This window comes from Crocodylus porosus, unplaced genomic scaffold (assembly GCF_001723895.1).
Source record: "Crocodylus porosus isolate Cpor-Errol unplaced genomic scaffold, CroPor_comp1, whole genome shotgun sequence".
NCBI classification, from domain to species: Eukaryota; Metazoa; Chordata; order Crocodylia; family Crocodylidae; genus Crocodylus; species Crocodylus porosus.
This window is the reverse complement of record NW_017728951.1, coordinates 23252431-23275374: the sequence shown is the minus strand read 5'-3', so window position 1 is coordinate 23275374 and position 22944 is coordinate 23252431. Positions and strand designations below refer to the sequence as shown.

Genomic DNA, 22944 nt, shown 5'->3' with positions numbered 1-22944 from the left:
CTTCAGATGTTAGCTGCAGCACCGCACGCGTTGCACCCCTGGCCTTCCTGTAGCTGGATGGCTGATCCTGTCCAGGGGGTTGGACGTGATGACCTCCGGAGGTCCCTTCCAGCCCGACTTCTCCATGATTTTTTGAATTCGTTCTCACCAGGTTTCATAGTGAATCAGCCTACGAAGGGACCGAGAGTTAGGTATGAATGTCATCTACTGCTCAAAGAGCCATGTAGAGCTGCCTTCTGCGGTAAAAGTCTAGCTAACGCAATGGCACAAGGCGATAGATACCCTTTGGGAGTGCTGTTTGTCAGAGTAGCAGCCACCACTAGCTGGGAACTCCACAGAGTCAGCGTACCAGCGTACGTGATACTGCCTATAGTCTACACTGCCTATTCCCCCGCCCATTCATCCTTCCGCCCTTCCTGCACGTTGGGAAAGTCAAGGTCCTTCCTCAGTTTTTTCCGCTGCTTCATTTTTTGTTAGGCATTCCCAAATTTGTATGTGTGGAGACGACTCTACCTGGTTTGAGCAATGTGTTTTTGCTGATAATATCAGATGTACCTTGTAAAACCGACTTAAATTTATTCTGCTTGCAGCTATTTTTAAAGTAAATTGAAAGGTAAATACTGTAAGACGTGATACACAAGTCACCTTTTTTTGCATCCTGGGCTAAAATGTCAGGGAATTTAGACATGCCAACCTGCGCATACAAACTTCTGCTGATGAGGAAAGAATTAAGTATCCAGGATTTTCTTTTGATGTTTTGCTGACATATGGTGCTCCTAACCCAGTGACAAATGAATTGAGTAGATTTAAAAGAAATGGACAGTGCTTAGCAAGGAAGGACAGGATGTGCATTACATGGCAGCTGGTTCTGCCTCTGTTGGATTATGGAGACAATATACATTGGACAGCTAACGAGTCTCTGTTGTATAAGATAGATTCTCTTTATAATAGAATTGTACTCTTTGTCTGTAAATGGGGTTATTATACACACCATTGCACAATGTTTGAAGAGCTCGGTTGGCCCTTGTTGAGGGTTTGGAGAGAAGTAAATTGGAAAACAATTGCACATAAGACCTTCAATCCATCAACGGCTACATATTTATCCAAATTACCAGTGCTCTCTCCCAAAACACAAGTCTGCGATACATTCAGGGATGGAACGTGAATACTGACCAGCCAGATTTTGACAAGGCAGCTTTTTAAAGCGTGCAACAAGTTTGAAGCCACAGGAGGAAAAATAGTAGAAGTCCCTTTTAGCAGCACAGTGAAACTCCACTGAGATAGAAGTATCACATGCCTATCATGGAGAATAATTCATATTGCACCAAAGACGGTGATTGCACAAAAGTTGTTCTGTGAGAAAATCACTTCCTAAGGGGTTTCCCCCATGTCAAGGATTCAACATCTAAGGAAGGTCAGGACTTTCAGAAGTGGCTTTTGATTTCAGTTGCCAAACTCATGATACCTTAAAAGGCCTGGTTTCTAGAAAGAGCTAAGCTCTCAAAATTAGACCCGTTGGCAAAATTTGGCACGACTTTTGAAAACCCTGCTTATCACCTGTACCAATCTGAATGACGACTGGAGAGGATCGTGCCATGATTACATTTTGTTGTTTGGCAGCGGTGAGCGTTGTAGCTCCATCTTCGAAGAAATAAATAGGTAAGAGGAAAAATCTTCCTGAGCCCTCTAGAAGTGAGGAAGAGGAGGGACTCCCGAGGAAGTGACACTCCTGAGACGTGCTCAGCTTGTGAATCAGACATAGAGCTCCGTCTTTTACTGCCACGCCAGGTTGTGAGCGGCCAGGGCTGGGAGTCATTCAGAGTCTGGGGGAGCACCTGGGACAAAGGAGCGTGCAAAACCTGTGTGCTGGGTAGCCAGGAGGTTTGCCCGAAAAGCCGAGTCAGAGAGCCAGAGGGTCGAGCAGAGCTCAGAGTCAGAAGGCAAGGTGGGCCAGGTGGCCAGGAGATGGAGCCGCAGGCCAGGTTGAGGAAGGGGCCTAGTTAGGAAGCCAAAGGGTCACGCACAGAGTCCAAGTACAAGCCGGGTCGGGTAGCCGAAGACGACCAGTAGAGGCACAAGCTGGGAGAAAGTTAGGAGTTTATAATGGAAAAAGTGAAGTCAGCTGGTGGCAAGCAATGGGCAGGTGCCTAGGGCCACGTAGAGGAATCTGACCACCTGTGTCTGGCCTGCATGCTCAGCTGGGAAGGTGGCAGACTGGGATGAGTGGGCAGGCTGAGGCCCCAGGTTTGAGGCTGCTGTCTGGCATATGCTAGAGGAATGCAGATCCCTCTTACCTGTGCCACTGGCCCCATTAGCTATAGAAGAAACCCAGTAAAAGAAGATGAGACGGTAACCGCGGGTGGCACGTAGACCTAATAGCAGTCTTCAGCTACCTGAAGGGTGGTTCAAAAGAGGATGTTCTCAGTGGTGGCAGGTGACAGGACAAGGAGCAATGGGCTCCAGTTGCAGCAAGGGAAGTTTAAGCTAAATATTGGGAAAAAACTTTCTTACAAGGAGGGTAGTAACACACTGGAACAAGCTACCCAGAGAGGTGGTGAAATCTCCATCCTTGGAGGTTTTTAAGGCCCAGCTAGACAAAACCTTAGTTGGGACAGTCCTGCTTTGACCAGGGAGTTGGACTAGACAATGTCCTGATTTTCTATGATTTTAAGTGAATTCTTTCTCCCTTTTTTCCCCTTTTCTTCTTTATGGAGGGCTTTATGGAGGCTGGTGGTTGGAGAACGTGGCAAAGGACAGGCTCATTTTAAAGCCACTAAGGGTAGAAAGAGGCTCAGCCAAATGAAGTGGATCGGCTGTGCTGGGATGTGCTTCAGGACTGCCGATCCACTTCACTGAGCAAAACACACACCGCCCATTGATCTTATGGGATAATGGGCGGTGTGTAGAGACGTGCCGTGGCAATCTCTGGGGTGAGCAGGCGGGGAAACCCTGGCTTTCCTTGCTTGCAAAAATGCACCCTGGAGATTGCACTGGGTCAGGGTGGACGCTCCAGCATGGTCCCGGGGCGGGGGCCATCACTGAGCTGATTGGTGTCTCACTGGAGTGCTGACAAATCCCCATGGGATCCCAAGTGGGGGAACCCAGGCAGGTGCTCCCGGGGCTTCAGGGGCCCGATCCTAGACACCCTGGGAAATCCTGTTCCTGAGGCACGTGGGATCAGGCCCCTGAAGTCCCAGGCATGCCTGCCCAGGGTGGCTGGAGAGCGCGGGCAGTTCTGCACTGATTGTGCTCTCCTGTCATAAACCTAAAAGCCCAAAAAGCAGAACATATTAATATCATCTATGCCACGGATACAAATTTTGGGCGTTGGTGGCACGACGAGGAGTATGGATGTCTTTCTGCTTGGTCTTTGTGCTGCCATAAAATTTTCAATGGTGGCACAAAGGCAATGTCTGCTTCTACCCTGATACTCTCATGTCTTATAGGACCTTAGCTCACAGCCCTGGCCTTTGCTTCCCTGGTTCCCCAGCTCTGCTTGACATCCTGGCTACTTCTGACACAGTGGATCATCAGACCAGTATAGCCATTTGGCACGTTTCTGTCTCACCTGTTCTTCTTTTGCTTTCAAAGACACAAACTTGACTCTGAAGTTTCATTTAATACGCACCATTGTCAATTCCAGCTGTTCAGAAATCATGAGCTGCATTGTCCCCCTACTTTACCTCCCTCTCAGATTGGCTTAAAAATCCTGGGGCATTTTCTCTTTTTTTAAAAACCAAAGTTTTGCGTGTCTTTTTTTCCTCGCGTTTTGATTTTTCCAGCCACTTGCATGCATTCAGGTCACACTCTCAAGCTTTTCTCTAAAAGCCCCAAAATTAGAAACTTATTTTTTTTTTCAATGAAAGCTGAGATTCTCTTAGAAACACAAATGCCAGTTAGCTGGGATTTTAGGGTGAAAAACAGACTCATAAGGCTTACAATAGACTCGTGAGAATTAGGAGCACCAGGCAAAAAAATAAAGTGTTCCAACACAGAAGATACAGAAGAGGCATCATTCTGTCTCATTGTCTAACAAGCTAGTGGCCCTGGTTCATCTTTCCTGGCATTATTATTAGGTGAAATAATGAGAAATCATTGCTTGAAAGGGCTGAGGTACATACTGAAATGTGCAAAGCCCTGATATAGGCTTTGCCTAATGCATTTATGACCTCAGAGAACATAAATTTACAACCTCTAAACTTAGTTGGAAGCAGCCTTTCAATAAGGAAAGCCAAAGGCAACAGCAAGGTGTGGCCTTTCTCTGGGATCTTATGCTTGTTACTTCCATTTACTCCACGGGTCTTGTCGTAATGTGGGGAAGAGGGCACGTACGGCGAGGAAAAAAATACTCACTGGTTGTTACGCTTGTCATGGTTATTTCTAATCTCCCTTTCCTCCCCCAGCATCTCAAGGGCTCACTCAGGTGGGAGTGCCTGTTGCTTTCTTATATGTTTATTTGCTCCGCAGGATTGTTTTGGAAGAATACATGGGCGGACTGGCTCTTTTATACGAGCCTTGGCTGACGGCTCTGTCGACTGCTTACTTCTTGGTGGGCGGAGCTACGATACTTAGTAGAACGCAGTGTAGGGGGTATGAGAAGGAGGACTGCAATAAACACATTTTCTCAAAATTAGTTTCCTCTCACCCCGAGCTACATTTCTATTGGCTGTTTTATCCTCTCTGTGGCATAGCTTGTTTGCTGACAACAGTGTTTAAGGATATTTATTTCTTGGCATGACCTAGCTGGATATTTTTCTTAATGAGCTCTCCCATTGCTATCACAGCAACTTCAAATACGTTATGGCTGGCGAAGCAGAGACCGATACACAGGCAGATTTGTTTCTGCAAATATCCGCCTGCTTCACTTTGGGTAGACTGATGTCAGTTCAGGTAGCGCGGGCACTTCTACGGCTACAAGTAAGAGCACATGTGCAGTGTTTTTTCTCCTGTTTACCTTGTCTCGTAGGAAAAGGAAAAACTATACGTGGAACTGAAGCACATCCTGGCTCGGCAGCCTGGGCCTGAAGCAGCAGAACAGTTGCAGCTCTATCGGCACACTCTCCGTGAGAAGACTAAGCAACTTAAAGTAAGAAACGCCCTCCATGGGATTACTAGGAAAAGAAAGTCTAGCTGAAAGGCCATCATGCTTGTAGGACTACACCATTGCTTAACGAAGGGAAGTTGGGCCACCTCAGCAGTGTTTTGGTGACAAGGACCTGGCCTTCAGGGCATTTGAACACATGCATGCACTATGGCATTGGGTGCTTTTAGAAGCACCAGGCTCTGCAGTTCGTGCAGTTGTATAGGTGGCGAAAAGTGCATCAGCGCGAAGAAAATGTTGGTAGTGTGAATTTGAACTGAAGCATATTGAAGGTGTTTTAGTTTAAAAGTGCACCACCACCGTTTTGTGTACGTTGATGTGCATTTTGCCACTTATACAACTGCATGCAACACAGCGGACATCAGCTTGCGTGCAGGCTCGATTAATCCCGCTGGATCTCCGGTGCATCATGGGATGAAAAGGTATGTGTATAAATGCCCTGATACCTAAGTGGAGTTGGAAAGAGTTAAACATGCTTCATTATATGGGGGTGTAACAGGGTGGTTTGTCCCTTTGAGAGGGAACAGTCAGCCTTGTCGAGGAGGCCCAGGTGTGGGGCATTTGGATAACGAGGGAGTGTCCCGGGAGCCTAAAACACCAGAGGAGAGAGCAGACAGGGAACAAACTGGGAGGGAGTGGTTTTCATCAAGGAAGGAAGCAGGCAGTGAACTGAACCTCTTGCTGCATGGAGGGGGAGATGCTGTGCTGAGGTCGGAGCAAAAGGGGTTCTCCTCCCCGTGTCAGAGACAGGACGGCAGAATTTCGGGTTGCTTGTTTTGCTGAAAAGACTGTGTTTTATTTGGGAGGACTGGCTGAGGAGCTCCTCGGGGAGCAAAAACCCACCTGCAGAAGCCAGCGGGACTTATAGGGGGCCTGAAGAAAACTGTCATTCTTCATGGCGCTTTCACTGCTTCCTGGCGGTACAGGCAATAATATTGCACTCCAATAAAGTGGAGAGCAAGAGAGAAAAGATTAGAAAGAATACTGTAAGGGCAAGAAGAGCAACCTGTTAAAATCGAGACTCTTTCTAAACTATACCTTGGTTTCAAAAGATACCTTCCCTTTCCTGTGATGTTACTTTCCTGAAAGCTTTCCATGCAGCTGCACTGCCAAAGGGCGACATACTTGTGAGGCATGTGCAAGCTTTTCTTCCTTGAGAAGCCTTCTCCTGAACCAATATTTCTGATGTTATTCCAGAAAAAAGGACAGTTCATCTTTTCCCTTTGTGCAACACTGGCCCAAGAGTCAAAACTCTGCCCACCGCAGGGTCAAAAAGATGTTGATGTCTTGTGAGGACTTCAAAGAACAATAATGATAAAAGGCTGAAAATACTCATTTACTCGGAGAGATGAAAGGAACTAGATAGACATGGCTTGATTAGTCAACAGAGGAGCTGAAGAGGGCAGCTGGGAGCTATTATATTCATTGTCAGAAATGAAGAATTAAAATGTCCCAATTAACAAAAAATGGCCCGTCATTTAAGCAGCACCTCTCCCAAGGATCATCTGCAACTCACCTGCTTCTATTAGCCTTTGGGGACAGATCAATAGATAGGCCCTCTCTTTTGGAGTAGCATCTTATAATAAAGTCTAAAAATGGCTTACTCTGTAAGTACTTGCCAACTCCACTGGCATGTGAGGTGCACTTATTGGTCTGCACTCAAAGGGCAGGTAGAGAGGTGCGTAGGTACAAAGGTCGGGTTCAGAAGCTGACCTCTTTATCATATATCCGCAGATAGTTGAGGCCAGAGCGACCATTAGATCATCGTCATATTTAATCCAATTTTACAATGTATTGAGCCCAGTAGCTTGTGGGTTTGTTTTTTTTTCTGAATCAGATAGTCCAGAAAGGCATCGCATCCTGATTTGGAGACCTCACAAGACAGACTGCCCTTGGTACTTTATTCGGATGTTTTTGGTAGCTGTAGGTAGAGTCAGGATCCCATTACATGACATTTCTCCATTCTGCAACAGCAGGTAGTTTAATGCTTGTACACAAGCATTAACTCTGCTTTCTGTAGGAAGGTCTAAAATGTTATTTTGCGTCTCTGTGCCAGGATAGACACGTAGAAGCTCTTGTACTGGCTGTGAGCTTCCCAGTCAGTCTGAGAAGATTTTTTTTGGTAACATTATGATTATTTGCTTCATCAAATGAGGGGAAAAAATTTAAGTCCTATTACAATATTAAGGCCTGATATTATTCCTAATGCGCGTTCTGCATAGACATGCTGAGATGCCACCTGAATTTGGCATTAGGCTTAATTCTGGTTTTTTTTCTAAACAATCGAGATATTCTAATAAGCAAGTTCAAAACATTTCCGATCCCCTTTTACCAAGCTAGAGGAAATAGATGGAGAAGCTATTCCTAAATCCTTGATGTTTCTCTCGCAGTACATACATCATGTACATTAGTTTTGCATCTTATTACAGGGCTGACAAGAGTAATCTGTCTTAACCCCTTGTCATGAAAAGGCAGGATTTCTTGGTTCTGAAGAGCCGCTAATATATCATGGAAAACTGTGCAAGCATGATGTGCAGAAGCAATTCTCTTTATATATCCCGCATTGCTTTTCCCTTGTTCTTAATTGCGTGAAAGCCGAAGCCATCTCCTCAGAAGTTCAGTCACTCCTCTAGTGCCTTTCTCCGCCGAAGTCGTCTCCCGTTCACTGCATCACAATTATGTCTGCACAAAGTACGTATGTGTGAAAACTGCAAGCGCAGATGGACCCTCAAAAAACAAAGAGCCTGTTATGCATATCTTCTTAGATATGCATAACAGGCCTGTCTTCTTAGCTGTACAGAAGAAGGGGGGAAGAAATGCAGAAAATGTAAAATAGAAGTAGCACTTCTGCTAGACTGAAGGTGGTTCAGAGTCTTACATAGGGTTCCCATTGGTCTTTAATGTGCAAAATTGCTGCCGCGTAGGTGTTCACTTCCTCATGCAGAACGTGCTGCAGCAAACAGGCATGTGCACCATTTTGTTGTGCCAGGCCAAGCTATTTTTCTTCCTGAAGAAGGAGAGCACCACGGACGTGACCCACTAAGGTCAATGGATTTAAAAGGCAGTGAATTCGTGCCCTTGCACGTAATGCTTGATGCCATGTTACCCATGCGCATTTAATTGCTTTCTGTCATCCAACGGGTCTTCATGGACAACGCACATTGCGCAATTCTTATTTGCTTCTAACGAGGGGGAACTCATAATGTCAGACTGAAAACCAGTGCTTCTGAAGGTCCCAAAAGGGTGCACAGGAGCGGTCTATTAGTGTTACTGGAACAGGATAACTTTTCAGATATGTCTGAAATTGCCCGTCAGCTAGAAACATTCATGATGTAATGATAAAGGCAGATGGTGGAAAAATTCCAGAGTAACATTTGCTCTAGCCTTTGAAAGTCTAGACTCCAGCCAGCCCATTTCTGGCTGGGAAAGAGAGAAAGCACAACTCTAATTGCAAGCGGTTAAGGTACTTGGAAATGTCCAGCTCGCGTTATACATCATCCCTCTCAGCTCCCTCTCATTATATTGCCCAACTTTCACATTAGGAACCACAGTTTTTCTCCAAACCACACAAATCTGCCATTACTGCTTTACTTCCACTGCTATAAATTTTTTATATAAATTGTACAATCAAGCTCCTGCAATGCAATGAAAAATTATTTGGGCTACCAATATGAATCTCATGCTCTTTGAAGATCTCCTACCTTTTCATTTTTTATGCCCCTCCTTTTGGGTCCCAGCAAACCGAGCGCTAGCACCACTCAGAAGAAACACAGTATGGGTCAGACATTTTACTCTACCCCCAGGGCACAGCCTTAGCTCTGTAACCTGTCTTTAGAGGGGCAGAGGTTTTATCAGATGTGAGAAAAGGGAAAGAAATAAGATACCCCTTTGTGACGCTAGCACCTTACTTTTCACTTTTGGTTTGCTAGGTTTTGTCTTCTGAACTGAACATGTACGAGTCCCAGAGTCAAGAGTACAAATATGAAATCGAGAGACTTGCCAATGAGCTTCTGGACGTCAAGAAGAAATACCTCACTCAGAAGCGCAAGGAGCAACAGGCCAAGTAAGGAATAATGATAGTTGTGTCTGCCCATTGATCTGCATATCCCTGCATGCGGAGACCCTGCCTAACCACTGTACCCTGAGCGAGGACATTCGTTATGGAGGGTTATCTCACTGTCTGTGCTAATTCTTCACGATAGCTCCCTTGGTTTCCTTTGTGTCACTTTACATTGGTCTTGGCTGGGTTTAGCTACCTACTGTGGTCCATGGTCACGTAGCAGCAGTGCCTCTGTGCCTTGTTCTCTTCTGAAGCCCAGTTAAGCTAGTCTGGGTTATTGATGTCAATCAGGTGTTTCTTTCTGGTAGGGGTATGGACACAGAGGAGTAACCGGCCATCTCATGGGCATCTGGTGAAGGTTTCCTCAGCACCACTCAAGGCATTTTATAAAACGTAATAAGCTGCAAGAGCAACCCGGTGAGGGCTGTCGTTTTTTCTAAAGGCGGCAGCTGCTTGCTCATAGCATTAGGATGAGGTGTCCCCAGGTGCCACAGAGACATGGGAAAAGCCACAGTAGTTGGGACTGCTTGAAGATTTCCTCCTGACCCCAGATATTCATTGCTTACCATTACAGAAGAGAAGACAAATCTCCTGCACTTCTTCCCATCACCTCCTGTTGCTGCAACAGCTGTGTCTTTCTTCTGGTATTGCCAGACTCCTCACCCTGCTGTACTTGCATCAGGGATCCTTTCTGGTTGTTTCTGGTGTTTGAGGGGTATGTTTTGGGCAGTTTGGTAGGTAGTCTCCCTTTGCAGGGCTGGTCTGCACGACTGGCTCCTGCTGTGATAGCTGTGCCGGCAAAGCATGCTCATGGTGATGTGCTCGTTTTTTCTACTAACATAGCTATGCTGTCTCCCTGAGAAAGATAAGCAGACAAAAGCTGTCTTCTATCAGCCTGCCTGTTTTTATGTCAGGGTTTTTTTGGCAGCGCTGACCTAGCAGACATAGCCATGCCAGGAAAAACTTAGTAGTGCTGAATGGGCCTCCGTCTCAGTGCGCAGCTGCTGCCCTCCATTTTCAGCAGTGGTTCAAGTTGAGATACCTTAAAGGGGCCTAATTTACAGAGGGCAGAGCCTCAGTGCATTTGGAGAATTAGGCCCCATGCTTGATTCTCCCTGGCAAATTACCAGCTCCATTTGGAAATGTTGGGATTTGATTTTCCCCACTAAGGAGAAGTTGCAAGGGGACTGTGCATTTCTGCAGTTGGATGACTTCGGTTGTAGTTAGCTGTCTTCTACATGAGCCCGTCTTCTAGCCACCGCTCTTCTCCCCTGCCTGTCACCCTGTGTCGTGCACCAAGAACCCTATTTTTCTTTTCTGCTGAGCGTAATTCTAAATGGATGGCATCCATCTCTGCCTTAATCATATTTCAGAGAGCAAACAGCTCTGAAGACTGAATTACCAAAGTAGTCGGTGATAAACAGTGACCTTTGTTCATCTGCAAATTGCATAATGCTGCCTTGATGTTTGGAATTAGCAACAATTGTTCACTGCTAATGGCCTTCCTGCAGTTTTAGGATCAATATGTGAGGCTACCATAATATCCCAAGTCCATTTCCAGCAGCTAAGTGTCTCTTGACAACAGCTTTAATGTCTGCATTGTGGACCCTGGTTTCATGTTTCCTTCCCTGCATTAGAAGAGAAATCTAGTCGTGTTTTGCTGGATAATTTTTCCTGGATTTAATTTCCTGTTACGACTTGACTGAAAAAAACACACTGCTCAGGACATAGCTATTTGTAAGAAACAGAAAATGTGACATCTGCAGACCCATGCTGCAATGTGGAATTTGGTCAGTTGATGCCAAACCTACCATGCAAGTTAAAGAGTTCATGCTAAATTTATACCCTTTGTATAATGGTCCATGAGGCCTGCTGGAGCCAGGTGCAATTGCAGTCCCTTGAGCAAAGGATCTGTTTTTTGGTAGCGACCCTGACCCTCAACTATTTTGGCCCTCTTTTGCCTCCTGCATCAGACAGCTGTACACCAGGGCCCTTCCCCTTGGGCATCTCTAACTCACCTTGTAGCCTCTGTCTACAGGGTCCTCTCTGCTTGGTAATACCCCTATGGGCATGGCAGTTTCTCCTTTTCCGTAATGCCGCATCGTGCCTTAAAGCCACATCCTGGCCTTTCAACACTGCCACAGTTGCTCCAGATTTAATCGATCAACATCACGTGATCCTCATCATCTCTGGTACTTCTAAGTGCCAAATAATTATTAACTGCTGATGCATCTGTACTGCTGTGGGAAGTGACAGCAGTGTGTCTGATATAAATGCAGTGGTTGATAAAAGCGGATCCTGTAGCTGCAGGAGCATTATCATTGCTGACTACCCGGTTAAGCTCTCTGGAGCGTCTTCAAGAGGTGCCCTCTCCTGGCAGCTATTGACTTGCATGAGACCGGCCTGTTCAGGGACTGAAAGTCTTGCATTTTATAGATGTCCAAGGGGCAATGACGGATGACTGAGTGGCACAGGGTGAGCTTGCATCGAACCCCCTTCCCTTATTCTCTGCCTGACAGCCTTCCCCAAAAGCCCCCTTCCTGCTACACATTGCTTTTCTGCTCTGTTACCTCTCCTGCTCCTCTCCATCACTGTACCCCTAGCTTGATCTCAGCAGATCAGTAATGGAATATGGAGCTTTTAGTTACCGCCGTGCCACTAGTGTGACCCTGCAGCCCTGCCCTGTATGCACATCTGCTTTGACTGCAGTCGGTACGGAGTGAAAGGCACTGCCACCTGACAGCAGCACAGTGATGCTGTTTGAAACAGTACCCAGTGCACAGAAATCAGTAGCAAAAAGCATACCGCCCTAATTGGCCCCCTTGCTGGGAGTCCCAGCTGGGGGCTAGAATGAATGTGGAGTCTGGACTTGGTTCGGGGTTTGGATTGAAGTACAGTGGCAAGCGGATGTTATCTGTCTAAGTGAAGCATATCAGTCCTCGGTGCTGTCAGCCTGCCTTCTTTCATTAGCCCTGCATCGACTTCATTATAATCACTGAAAAGTGCTTGTGCATATTCACATGTGTCTAAGCCCATCTTTGCTGATTTGCCCACTTCTTTATGAATTAACCGTGCTACAAGAAACCATTGCTTGCAGCGTTAAAGGGTTTCACTGAGCTCGTTCCTCTGTTTCCACAGAGTAATGGGGGGCGGAGTGGAAATGCAAGCTCCAGGAAGCCATTGCTTTCACTGGGACCCCAACCTAGGAGTCAAGAGACAGGGTTGGCGTACGCAGCAGGGCAGAGAGGAGATGTTCAAGCCCTCACCTCTTTGTGCCTCCGTTTCGGTGCATGCTGGTCTCTCCTGTGAAGGGCCAAGAGATCTACTGCTGCTACAGTAAAGGAGCACTGGACAATCTCCAGCTTGATTTCAGATCTCTTCCTGAAACCTTGAGGCACTTCACAGTAAATTAAAAAGCCTTTTCCTTTGCATTGTTTTGCCGTGCAGACTCTGCAAAGAGGGATCACCTAAACCTTGCTCCATTCTTTTAGGGCCACCCAATTCAGGCTGTCACGGGGCAAGGCATGTCGCCGAGGCTCTGGATGCATGTTCAGAGGAAGTGCTGGTTTTTGCCAAGTAGAAGAGCCCGGGTAATTACCAGTGGAACTTTGTTAGGATTTGAAGACAGATAACCCTAGTAATTCATTAAGATTCAAGAAAGAAAAACATTCTCCCCATCTTGCCTTTGATGCGTGGAGCTGATTTGTTTGAAAACAAATGTGTACTTGGCAGAATGGGCCAGTGATTAGAAAACCGAAGTCACAGAGCTCATGCTTATTCTAGATCTAATGGGATGTGCGGACCATTTTTGAGGGGAACATTGCAAGAGCTCATTTATTTCTAATTTTTAATAATTCCCCATACCATCCATAGGCACATAATTAGATCCAAACAGACACCCAGTCTTGGCTGTTTAGCCTAACAGGCTTTAATCAACACATTTTTTAATGATCTCTTGTTGCAGCAGTGGCATCAAAGACATTTTGGAGGATGCAGGCTTGTTCCATTTGAAAATATCATTGTTACAGCAAAACACATTGCACCCTTTTTTTAATTCTTTTCCCCTCTTTTCTCTGAAGGGAGAAGGAACGAGCCTTGGCTGCCATGGAGCAGGACTCCCCTGTGCAGAGAATCGACGTTCCTCGCTTCACAGGTGGAGGCTTCGCACTCGGCAAGCAACCTCCCAGGCTGATGGCCTAATCTGGAGTCATCTCTGCAGGTCTCGTTCCCTGCTTGTTCTGCTGAACTCAGTTTATTTTGGGGTGTTTGAGAACTAGTTTTAAAGAATAGACCATATCAAACCTTCCCTTTTGAGATCATTGCGTTGTGTTCATCTGAGACGTTTACTCGCCAGCCAGCACGGCCGTAATTATGTCATGGAAACAAATTCTGGCCCCGATGGTACCAACCTCACATCAGTAAAGTTGCAAAGATGCAACATGCACTGATATTTCTTCCCTAATCCTGCTCTGAGGAGCGCCGCTGTATCCCCTTCACCTCCCTCTGCAACGTGCACGTGCTGGTTATCTATTTTTAATGACTTAAGTCATATAAAAGAAAGGACACAAAACAAGAAGGAAAAAGGAATAAGTGGAAGCTTACACACTGTTTTAGGTTCAAATAAAATTGACAGCTCTTTGCTCAGGTACACCTATGTGACTGCTCTTCATGCCAGTGCTATATCCTTTAGTTTATTCGTTGTTTGCTTCAGCTGTTGATAAAGATTGAGGAAGCTGCTGTCCGCAGTGCACATTAAAGGGTGCAATTTGGTTTACCGCAGTAAGTAAACAGTGACATAATTATGTCTTTTCAAATAGGTAGACTATAGATGCTGTCTGGAACATATCGTTTTCCAGCATAAGTTGTTTCTCCCGATTCAAATACGGACATGAAACGTGGAAAACTTTTGCACTTTAATTTGTATTGGAGGAGAAACGGGGAATTTTTATAACTTTAAAAAATTGTTTTCACATGAGCCCTCCAACCTTTTCAGCCAGAAGAGATTTAATTATCATTCATTAAGGAGTGATATGACAAAGTCATGGCGCGAGGTGCTGAAGTAGAGAAAACTCTCGAGCTGTACAATAAAATGTTTTGAAACTGGTTTCTACATGGAATGCTCTCTCCCAGCTGCGGGGATAAAAAAAAAACTAGTCCAAAGAGATATGCTGATAAATATTTCATATAAAAAAGGAAAAGAAAAAAAAACCTTTGCAAAGATTTTGATCTTTGCTTTGGTGGAATACATAATTAAATATTAAAGCAACTGTGGGAAACTTTTAATGGAAGTGTTTAATTCAGAGGAATCAGGTTAAATACGACAGGGATCCACTTAACGGTTCCATCAGGGACCAGAAGACTGAGTCATCAGATCTATTGTATTTTTCCTTTTGTTCCCGAAATAGCTGTTGTTATTACTTTTTCTCTGTCAAGTGTATTTCTGTCACAGTATCATTCTGGGGGAGTCGTGTTCGTCTGAAGCTTCTTGTCTTTTGTGTGTGACATTTCCTGATAACTGCAATAATCCAATCGTAGCAAGACCAAAATGACTGACCTGGAGGGATGGAGTCTGAGAGTGTCTCGAGCAGGGTCTAGGCCGTTCTCATGAAACAGGTCTGTGTTGAGCAGCTGGATTTCCGGTAGCTGATAGAGAGCTAAGCTTGGCCAGTCTTACTCACACCGAGCAGTAATTTTACTCCGGTAGTCCTAGGCTGTTACTCCAGGAGAGTGCAGCTGGGTGCACCCCGGGAGCCTTATCTGAGGCCGATTTAGGTCAATGAACATCTTTCCACTGACTTCAGTTCAGGAGTGAGAAGAGGAAATGGGGTTATAGCAGAGGACTCGGAGCCAGGAGGAAGGGGCTTTTCCCAGCTCTGTCCATTCCTATTTCTGTAATCCTGCATAAACACACGCACAGAACAGTGAAATGTTTTGTCCTATGTTCACATCTTCCAGCTTCAGATATGTAGGCCCCTGTGCCCTTAGCACCATTGCATTAGGCACTTGCTTTCAGGAGGGCTACATTTGCTTGTAAATCTAGAGAAATAGGAAAGTAAATGTTTTTACAACCAGAGACTTCTTGCCAGAAACTTTTATCATCATCAGGAAGTAAGTAGCTGCAGCCAGCTTCATTTACAGCGCCACAGAGTCCTGGAGCCATTTGTAGGTTCGTGCATTAAAACTGACTGCAGCATGCCCACCCCTCCCCAGAAAACAATAAAAGTCAGGGAGCTCGAAAATGATTGTAGTTGCCTGCGAACCTTTCTGATGCACAGGCGCTTTTAACACCTGGCCATCTGGCTTGCCCAGCCAGAAAAAAAGGGGCATTAATGGAAGCATCATTTATTCACTTCATCCTGCGTGGCGAGCAGCATTTCTGAAGTGCTCCGTCGCGTTGTGCAGCTGACTGGTGTTAATGCACCCCAGCTCTGCGTAAGATGCAGCCCAGAAGAACCGTGCTTTTTGCTCCTGCAAAAACACGTGAAAAGATAGGCATGTAGGGCCCGATCCTGGCCCCCTAAAGTCAGCAGAAGTCTCTCCTCACTTTAATAGGGGCTGGATTATGTGCGCAGTAGCCTGTTATGGACCCTATGGAAGGTCTCTTTCGGTGGGTGTAATAACCTATGGTTGGTATTGTTGCTCTGCAAGCATTCGCAATGCTTAAGATAAAACCAAGGTGACAGCCTTGGAACAGCTGGCTAAGGCCCTGATTCTGCACATAGATGGAGAGGTCAGTCTCAAGGGCATCAGGGCCCAAAACAGGCAACACATGCTATAACAAATTCAAGCACAGGAACTCCTGAGACCTGTTAGCAACAAGTGTCCACAATGCACAACACCTGATCCTTAACGAGGGTCTCCACACACTATCACAGTATGAATAATAACTGTAACTAATGCCAAGTGTCTGATGCTTGTTTTATATCAGAAGCCAGGAACTCCTGAAGTCAAGGGGATTTCACAGCGGGAAAGGAGATCACAGTCACATGCTGTAAATGGGCTGGGGCACTTTGAAGTGGGGAAGGAGCTGGTAATGAATGGGAGATGTTCCTAGCCTTACATAAGGCCTGGTGGGACAAGGGCTTGCACGTGGTGCGCTGGGGCAGGGCAGTCAGTTTAGCACTATGTTCTACATGGCCTGCAGGGTGAAAGGCGAGAGGCAGCATGACCAGGAAAAAAGGAGACTGCAGTAATCTATAGGAAAGATGATAAAGGCCTTAAAAGCCTGGGGAGGAAGAGAAAAGACATCCCCACTGCCTGACATGGAGCGAAGCGTCACAGCAGAAGCACCCTCTGCGTCGGAGCCACTGGAGCAGCAGTCGCCAGGTGAGTCTGTTCTCGTTTGCACGGTGAAATCTGTCGTCAGAGCTTGGTAGCACGGATTTCTCTCTGGGCTGGTGTGTGCTAAACCTCTTCTCCGCCTGCCGAGCCAAACAGCCCTGGCTGTCTTGCATGGAGTCGCACGCTTTTGTTCCAGGGCTGAAATTTGCTACCTTATAGGTTATAAGGCAACACAAAGGAAAAAAAGATGCTTTTGGGGTTTTTTCCTCCTCTTTTTAAATTGTATGTTATAGGAAGGAAGATTACTGGAGGGGGCAAGAATTTGGGATTCCTAAGCAGTAGACCCTATCTCCCAAATGACCCCAGCTCTACAACTGAAATGCTGGCGCCAAACCAGGGGCATCAGGTGCGTGCCCCGTGGGCTGGATCTGGCCTGTGGAGTCCCGTTGTCCGGCCTGCTGGGCTCCCAGAAGCTAGGGACAAGGCTGGCCCCCGAAATTCAGGACACAGAGTCACTTTGGGGCAAGCAATGGCTGTATTAACCCTTGCAGCTACTGCTTACCTTGCTGCCTCTGTCATGTCCAGATCCAGCTCGCTAGGAGCCCCACGGGCCAGATCCTGCCTGGGGCAGAGCGAGTTTGACACCCCTGCTTAAAATTGTGCCAGTCTGTATTCTAGCACAGGGATATGCAAGCGTTATATCCGCGTGGGTGGCTGAACTGGTGGGTCCTCTCCTAGGTGGAAGTGTTTCTAGTTTGTCCAGGTCTGGTTGGGTTGCTCTTCCATTTTCTTGCACCTTAGTGTGTGAATCAACCCACAGGGCTCCTTGCAGCATGTGGTGCTCTCCAGCCTGTGGATGGGTGTCAGAATCTGGCCCCTGTCACAATCTGGTGGCAGGGTCCGGGCTTCAAAGTGCGGTGTCTAAGCAGTGCCTGCAAAATCTGCACAAGCAGATGAGGACATGCATGGACTGTGGGACACGGCGTACATTTCTGCCTTCTCTGGGGCTCACTGGTGGGGGCTTCTTAGAGCTGGGATCACACGAAGTCTTTTGGTCCCACAACTTCCACTGAAGTCAGGTCCCCTTAGCTTAGCAGCACTTTGCCAGGGGGGTGGAGTCTAACACTGGGAGCATCTACACATGCTTTAATGCGGCTTTTCTAATGCACGTTACATGTAGTACCTCCAATGTAAAGCTCACCCCAAAGTGATTTAGGAGGAGGAGCAGTCTCTAGCTATCAAGTGACTGTCACAATATAGGCACCTCTGGGGAGCTAATACCTTTTTTCCTTCATTCTGCCTCTCAAAAAACAGGTCCGTGCTTTATTTGGGCGGGGGGGTGGTGTTGTATGCAAGAAAATACATTAACCCCCATTGCACCTGAAAAAAAGCCAAGGCAGGGCTCCTAAAAGTGGCTTTGGAAGGAAGCAATGTTGTCTGGCTAACACGTTACGTCTAAATCTTGGAAGCTCCTGGATGTGCAGTAGACTTTGAGTGACCTCGGGCATTTGAATCCGCCTCTGCCTCAGTTTGCCATTGGAGACACGGGCATGGTAACGCTTCCTTTGCCAGCTTTCTCCATCTCAAACGTGCGCTCTTTGTGGTACGAACTGCCTCTAAAGGCTTGTTTTTAGAGGGGTAATTAAGCTAGGTGAGTTGAGGCTTTATGAGGCCCTTTGAATAATGCACATTGTTTTCAGAGCTGTAGGTCCTGAAGGACCGCCCGGTAGGACCTCAGGGTGAGCGCGCACAGCACCTTGCAGAAGGACGGCACAATTGGTTAGGCCTGAAGGGTGATAAAAATAACAGTAACCAGGAGTGCTGTATTCCGATTAGTGCAATTGCTTGGGAGATGTGTATGGTTTTTGACAGGGAGAAAAATAGTTACGTTTGCCAAAAAAAAAAAAAAAAGCCCTGACATTTGTTGCTGAAAACCAAAATTGTTTTGCTGAGGATTCACATTTCATTGGGAAAACAGCGTTGATGGGAGCGTTTTGCTTAGCTCTGGTGGACTGCCAGAGCTCTCAAGCTGAGCTGTTCACATTAACTCTTGGATAGTCAAGTTTTCCGACACGGACGTGCTTTAGACGGGTGCCATCTCGGAGCGGCTGAGCAAGGTCCGGTAGCCGGGCATGTCATTGTGTCCTGATTTCCAAGTCACAGTTCAATCTGTTCCCTCCCGCCCGATCCACTGAGATTTCAGTGTTGTTGCTTGGCTCTATTCCATCGCTACAGCTTCAGAAATCTCATCATTGGAGTTTGCATTCAAACTGATAGTGCGTGCGCCTTCCAGAAATTACCAACTCCCTTGCTGCTTCAGGTGCAGCAGAGGGAGGAGAGAGAGACCCGAGATCCATTTCATTTCCCCCCTCGTGTCTAGCAACAGCTTTCCTTCATTCGTTTTGCTGTGCGCCGCGGCTCTGAATACAGCTCGGTATCAATAACGTAAAATTTCATTGCTTCAAAATGAGCTGCGAACTTTGAAACAGTCTTTTTACACGGGCTGTCGTACGATTCACTGAAGCAGAATATTTCGGGTCACGTGCAGTGTAGCACGCACAGTAGGAAAAACGGCTGTGTCGTGTTGGATCCGGGGCTGTTGCTAGAGGGGACAGATCCCCTGAAATGAACGGATTTGCGCCTCTTTACACCTGCTTGGGCTCTGAAGCCCTACAGCTACATCTAACCCGGTGGAACGCCTACCCTTCCCTGTTGCATGATGCCCTGACAATACATCACCCTTCAGACTTGCCTCCTGTTGTAGCTTGCCTTTGACATTAACACCAATGTCAACCATGCATAATCCTCAACCGAATCTTTCTAATTCGGCTGTGTTGGGGTATTCGGACCATTGTCTCATGCACTGTACATGAGTAAGCCTTCAGGCTGGGGACTGTGACTGTGCTTTCAAAGAGCCTGTCCTGTTTTCCAAAATAACTTGGGACCCTAAGAGTATGGACAGATGAACACGTTACCCTAAGTTCAAAGGCAGAAGGGATTTACTATGTAAATATGGGATTTACTATGTTTACAGCTGTTCTGTGGTTAGCTAGTGTGTGTGCGCGTCTGCTCCTAGCTCAGCTGGGTAAACTGTCCCGGGTTACCCTCTCCTGGCTGTGGGGCAGGAGCAGACGCTGGAACAATTACCGAGGACTAGCTGGTGCGTGGGTCTCTGCATCACCTTTGAACTCAGTATCGTGCATACATCTCTCTCTCTTCCCTAAGTCTCAGGGTCGTTTTGGAAGATGTCTTAGGCCTTCACCTGGGTAAACCGTTGCCCCTTCCCTGCTAGTGCTGAGTAAATCGAAGTGGAAAAAGTCAAAGGTTTGGCTCGAGTCTCACCTAGCTCTTCAGGCTAGCGTGGCACAAAAGGCACTGATGTGGCCAGCACTGGGTTCAGCTGCTTTTGACACCCCTGCTGAAATGCCCAGGCCCCCCATTTACAGCTGGGTCAGCTGGGAGCGGACCAAGCATGAGCCTAGGGCAAGGCTGGGATTCACCCTTCTGGGGCTTAACTACCCTGAAAACAAAATAGAAATATCGAGTCCCAGGGAGCGGGTGGGCTGCTTGGGGAGGGCAAGACCCCAAGAGACCTAACTTCTGTTCCTGGCTGTCTCATGGACTCCCTCTTAAGCCCTCTGTGCCTCTGTTTCCCTTCCAGGGATGACTTGCCTACCTCTCAGTACTGCTGCAAAGCTGCTCTGGTGGGAGCAATAGGTAAACGAGGGGCCCGATCCTCGGTCAAGGCAACATTACCTCCCCTGAAGTCTGTGGTGCCACATCAATGTACTCCGGGGTTGACCTGGCCCCATGTCTTCCTACCTGTTGGTACAGCATCCAGCACAGCAGGGCCTGGCCAAACCCACAGCCTGTGCGTGCCGGCGTCAATGTTAGCATGCGTGTGCAGAGCATGTTAACACGGAGTTTGGGTCTTGGGGGACATGGACACTTCCCTGTCACCGCCCAATGCGCAGGGGACGCAAGTGCCGCAAAACCCACCGTCGCTGCTGCTCTGGGGGTTGCCTGCTTCTGCAGAAAGTGCAAAGATCTGCACGGGCCACGGACATCTGACCTTGCCCCCTGCCACGCTGCTTTCAGCTGGTGACCAAGGCCTGGGTGGATGTACCGTGGGGGCAAGCCGTGCTGCGGCAGCCTGCGCACGCTGTTCCTGTTTTGTGCAGGAGCAGATGCCTGCGGTTTCCAGCGCTGTCAATCAAGCCCCCTTCACAAGCACTGAAATTCAAATCGGGCCCTATCAAGGGGAATTGCGTGCCAGCACTGCTTGTCTGATCAAGAGCTTCACCTCGTGCTCTCGAGGGAGTCGTCTTGCAATTTACTTCGGTGCTGGGGGATGGCTGATTTTGCTGTCTGCCTTTATCATCCGGCAGCAGGGAGCTAAGCCAGCCCTGAGCCGCGCGGCACGCGGCGCTCACTTGTCTCCTCTCTCGGCAGCCTCCTGACTTCTGTTGCTACAACCGTAGCCTGGCCCCAGCAGCAGAGTGGCCAGAGGTTTCCCCTGGCGTAAAGCAAGAAGCACCTTCCTGATGGCCTACGCCCTGGCCCCGGGCACGCACCTGTGCGCCGTGAGTTGCAACCCGGATCCAGGGATCAACGATCCAGGGTTCAAGCGTTTAGGAAGGTGAAGAGGGCCTTCCAATTCAAGGGTCTGATGAGTTGCCCTCCTCCTTTTCCCCTTGACCCAGCTGAAATGGGGGCTTGGTCGTGGAGGCACCGGCTGTGAAGCGGACTGTGTCCCCTGTATGTGCGGTAGGCTACCGAAACCAGCTTGCCTCAGTCGACTCAATGATGCTGAGCTCGTGATGCGCCCCACAGGTCCCACGCGAGTTCTTCCACTCCCGCTGGGCTCGGCAGAGGACTTGGTGACGTGGGACAAAGGGAACTTGGGACAATTTTTGCTCGGTGGTGGAGCAGAGCAGGCCTTTTCCTCCAGCAGCCAAGGGAGATGGAGCGATGGGGCTGTGTCTGGGTTTTTTAACAGACCGATGAAGTGGAGCACTGGAGCCGGCTTCAGACCCACAAGAAGCTTCCCCGGGAAGCACTTATTTCTGCAAGGGCATCCTGCCAGCTAATGATGTCTCACAAGGGGACTTTTAAGGGGCTACTTGTTTGATGCAGCTTTCAGTGAGATCCCAAACCCCAGGCAAACTCCATGGGTTTTTTTGTTGGCGGTTTTTTTTGTTTTTTTTTTTTTGACTTTTGGATGGGTTTGTTGAATGCTGTTCCTGCTAGGAGGCAACGGTATTTGAAGAACAGGCTGTGCAGCAAAAGCACTGAGGGCTCAACCCTGCTCTCGGAGCTGCTCGGTGCTGGGTACTGAGACCCACCTGGTAGATAAAAGAGCCAAATGCTGCTCTTACCCCGCAGGGGATGCAGGCCATAGCCCTGCCCTCCGCTGGAGCGAAGAAGTGAGATAAAAGCAAAGACAGTGCTACCAGGCGGCTTCTGAGCATTGTGATTGCAGATCAAAGCGGGATGAAAAGAAACTCTTGCACTGGGGACTACAAAGGGTTAAAGGAGAAGGGGAGCGAGCATGCGCCCATGTCACCAAGGGTCCCGGCTCATTGTCTCTGTTGAATTACAGCTATTCGTCCAGGATCCTCAATATCCCACTGCAGCTAAGTGCATCCGACATGTGCTAACTCTCCCAGTTTTGTGACGCGTCCAGTGTGCTGAAAAGGTGCGAGTCCACAGCACTGGGAGGTGGGAAGTGGCTCCCGGCGCTTTGTATCGAGCTTGCAATGCTCTCGCTGAAGGCAAGGCTTTTGGTGCGATGGATGAGGTGCTTTTGGACATTTCACTTGGCCTTTGCACCTGGCTGCACCTTTTGGTGCCTGGATAACATTTAGCTCCCGTTCCGTTCCCTAAACCAGTGGCGCTAGGGTAGAGGAGATTGTGTGCACTGCACAAAGCCATGAGAGTAATAATACTAAGTCTTTGTCTTCCTCCAGTGCCTTCCCTTTACCACGCTCAGCCAACATTAATGAAGGGGGCTTCCCAACAGCCCTGCCAGGGAGGAAAAGTATCATTGTTCCATTTTATAGATGTGAAAACTGAGGCACAAAGGTTTACCCCAGATGTGCAGCCAGGCATAGACCTCATTCTTGGAAGCGTTCCCAATGGGCCCATTCAAGGTGTCTGGCCCCCGTCACTGTAGTCTCCTTAACGAAGCCGTCGACGAAACGTCCCTGTGAGATAGAGAAGTGGTACGCCCGTTCGGCCGATGGGAGACCGCCAGTGACAGAGTTGGTATATGACTTTCCCCTAGCCACACAGAAAAACGCGCGAGGTGAGGAATGCGAGTCTCCCTCCCTAAGCAGGGAGCCATATCTCTTCAGCAAAGAAAAAGCAAATACATTATTCCATTTTGCAATGCCAGCTGACCCACTGCTGGATGAGACACGATATCCTAGGTCATCTCAGGCCTCCCAGTGCTGGAGGCTGTCAGGGAAAAGGAGCAGGGGACGGATCAGTCTGGAGAGGC

At 47.7% G+C, this 22944-nt stretch overlaps 1 protein-coding gene across 1 annotated transcript in view; it reads left to right on the top strand.

Moving 5' to 3' along the window:
• Positions 1–13467, top strand: part of CFAP58 (cilia and flagella associated protein 58) — a 75152-nt gene extending 61685 nt beyond the window's left edge. Inside the window, exons 16-18 of the mRNA XM_019556288.1 lie at positions 4967–5086; positions 9031–9164; positions 13241–13467. Coding sequence (XP_019411833.1) covers positions 4967–5086; positions 9031–9164; positions 13241–13361 — 375 coding nt within the window. The 3' untranslated portion in view covers positions 13362–13467. The remainder of the gene's footprint in view (positions 1–4966; positions 5087–9030; positions 9165–13240) is intronic.
• Positions 13468–22944: the final 9477 nt, after the last annotated feature.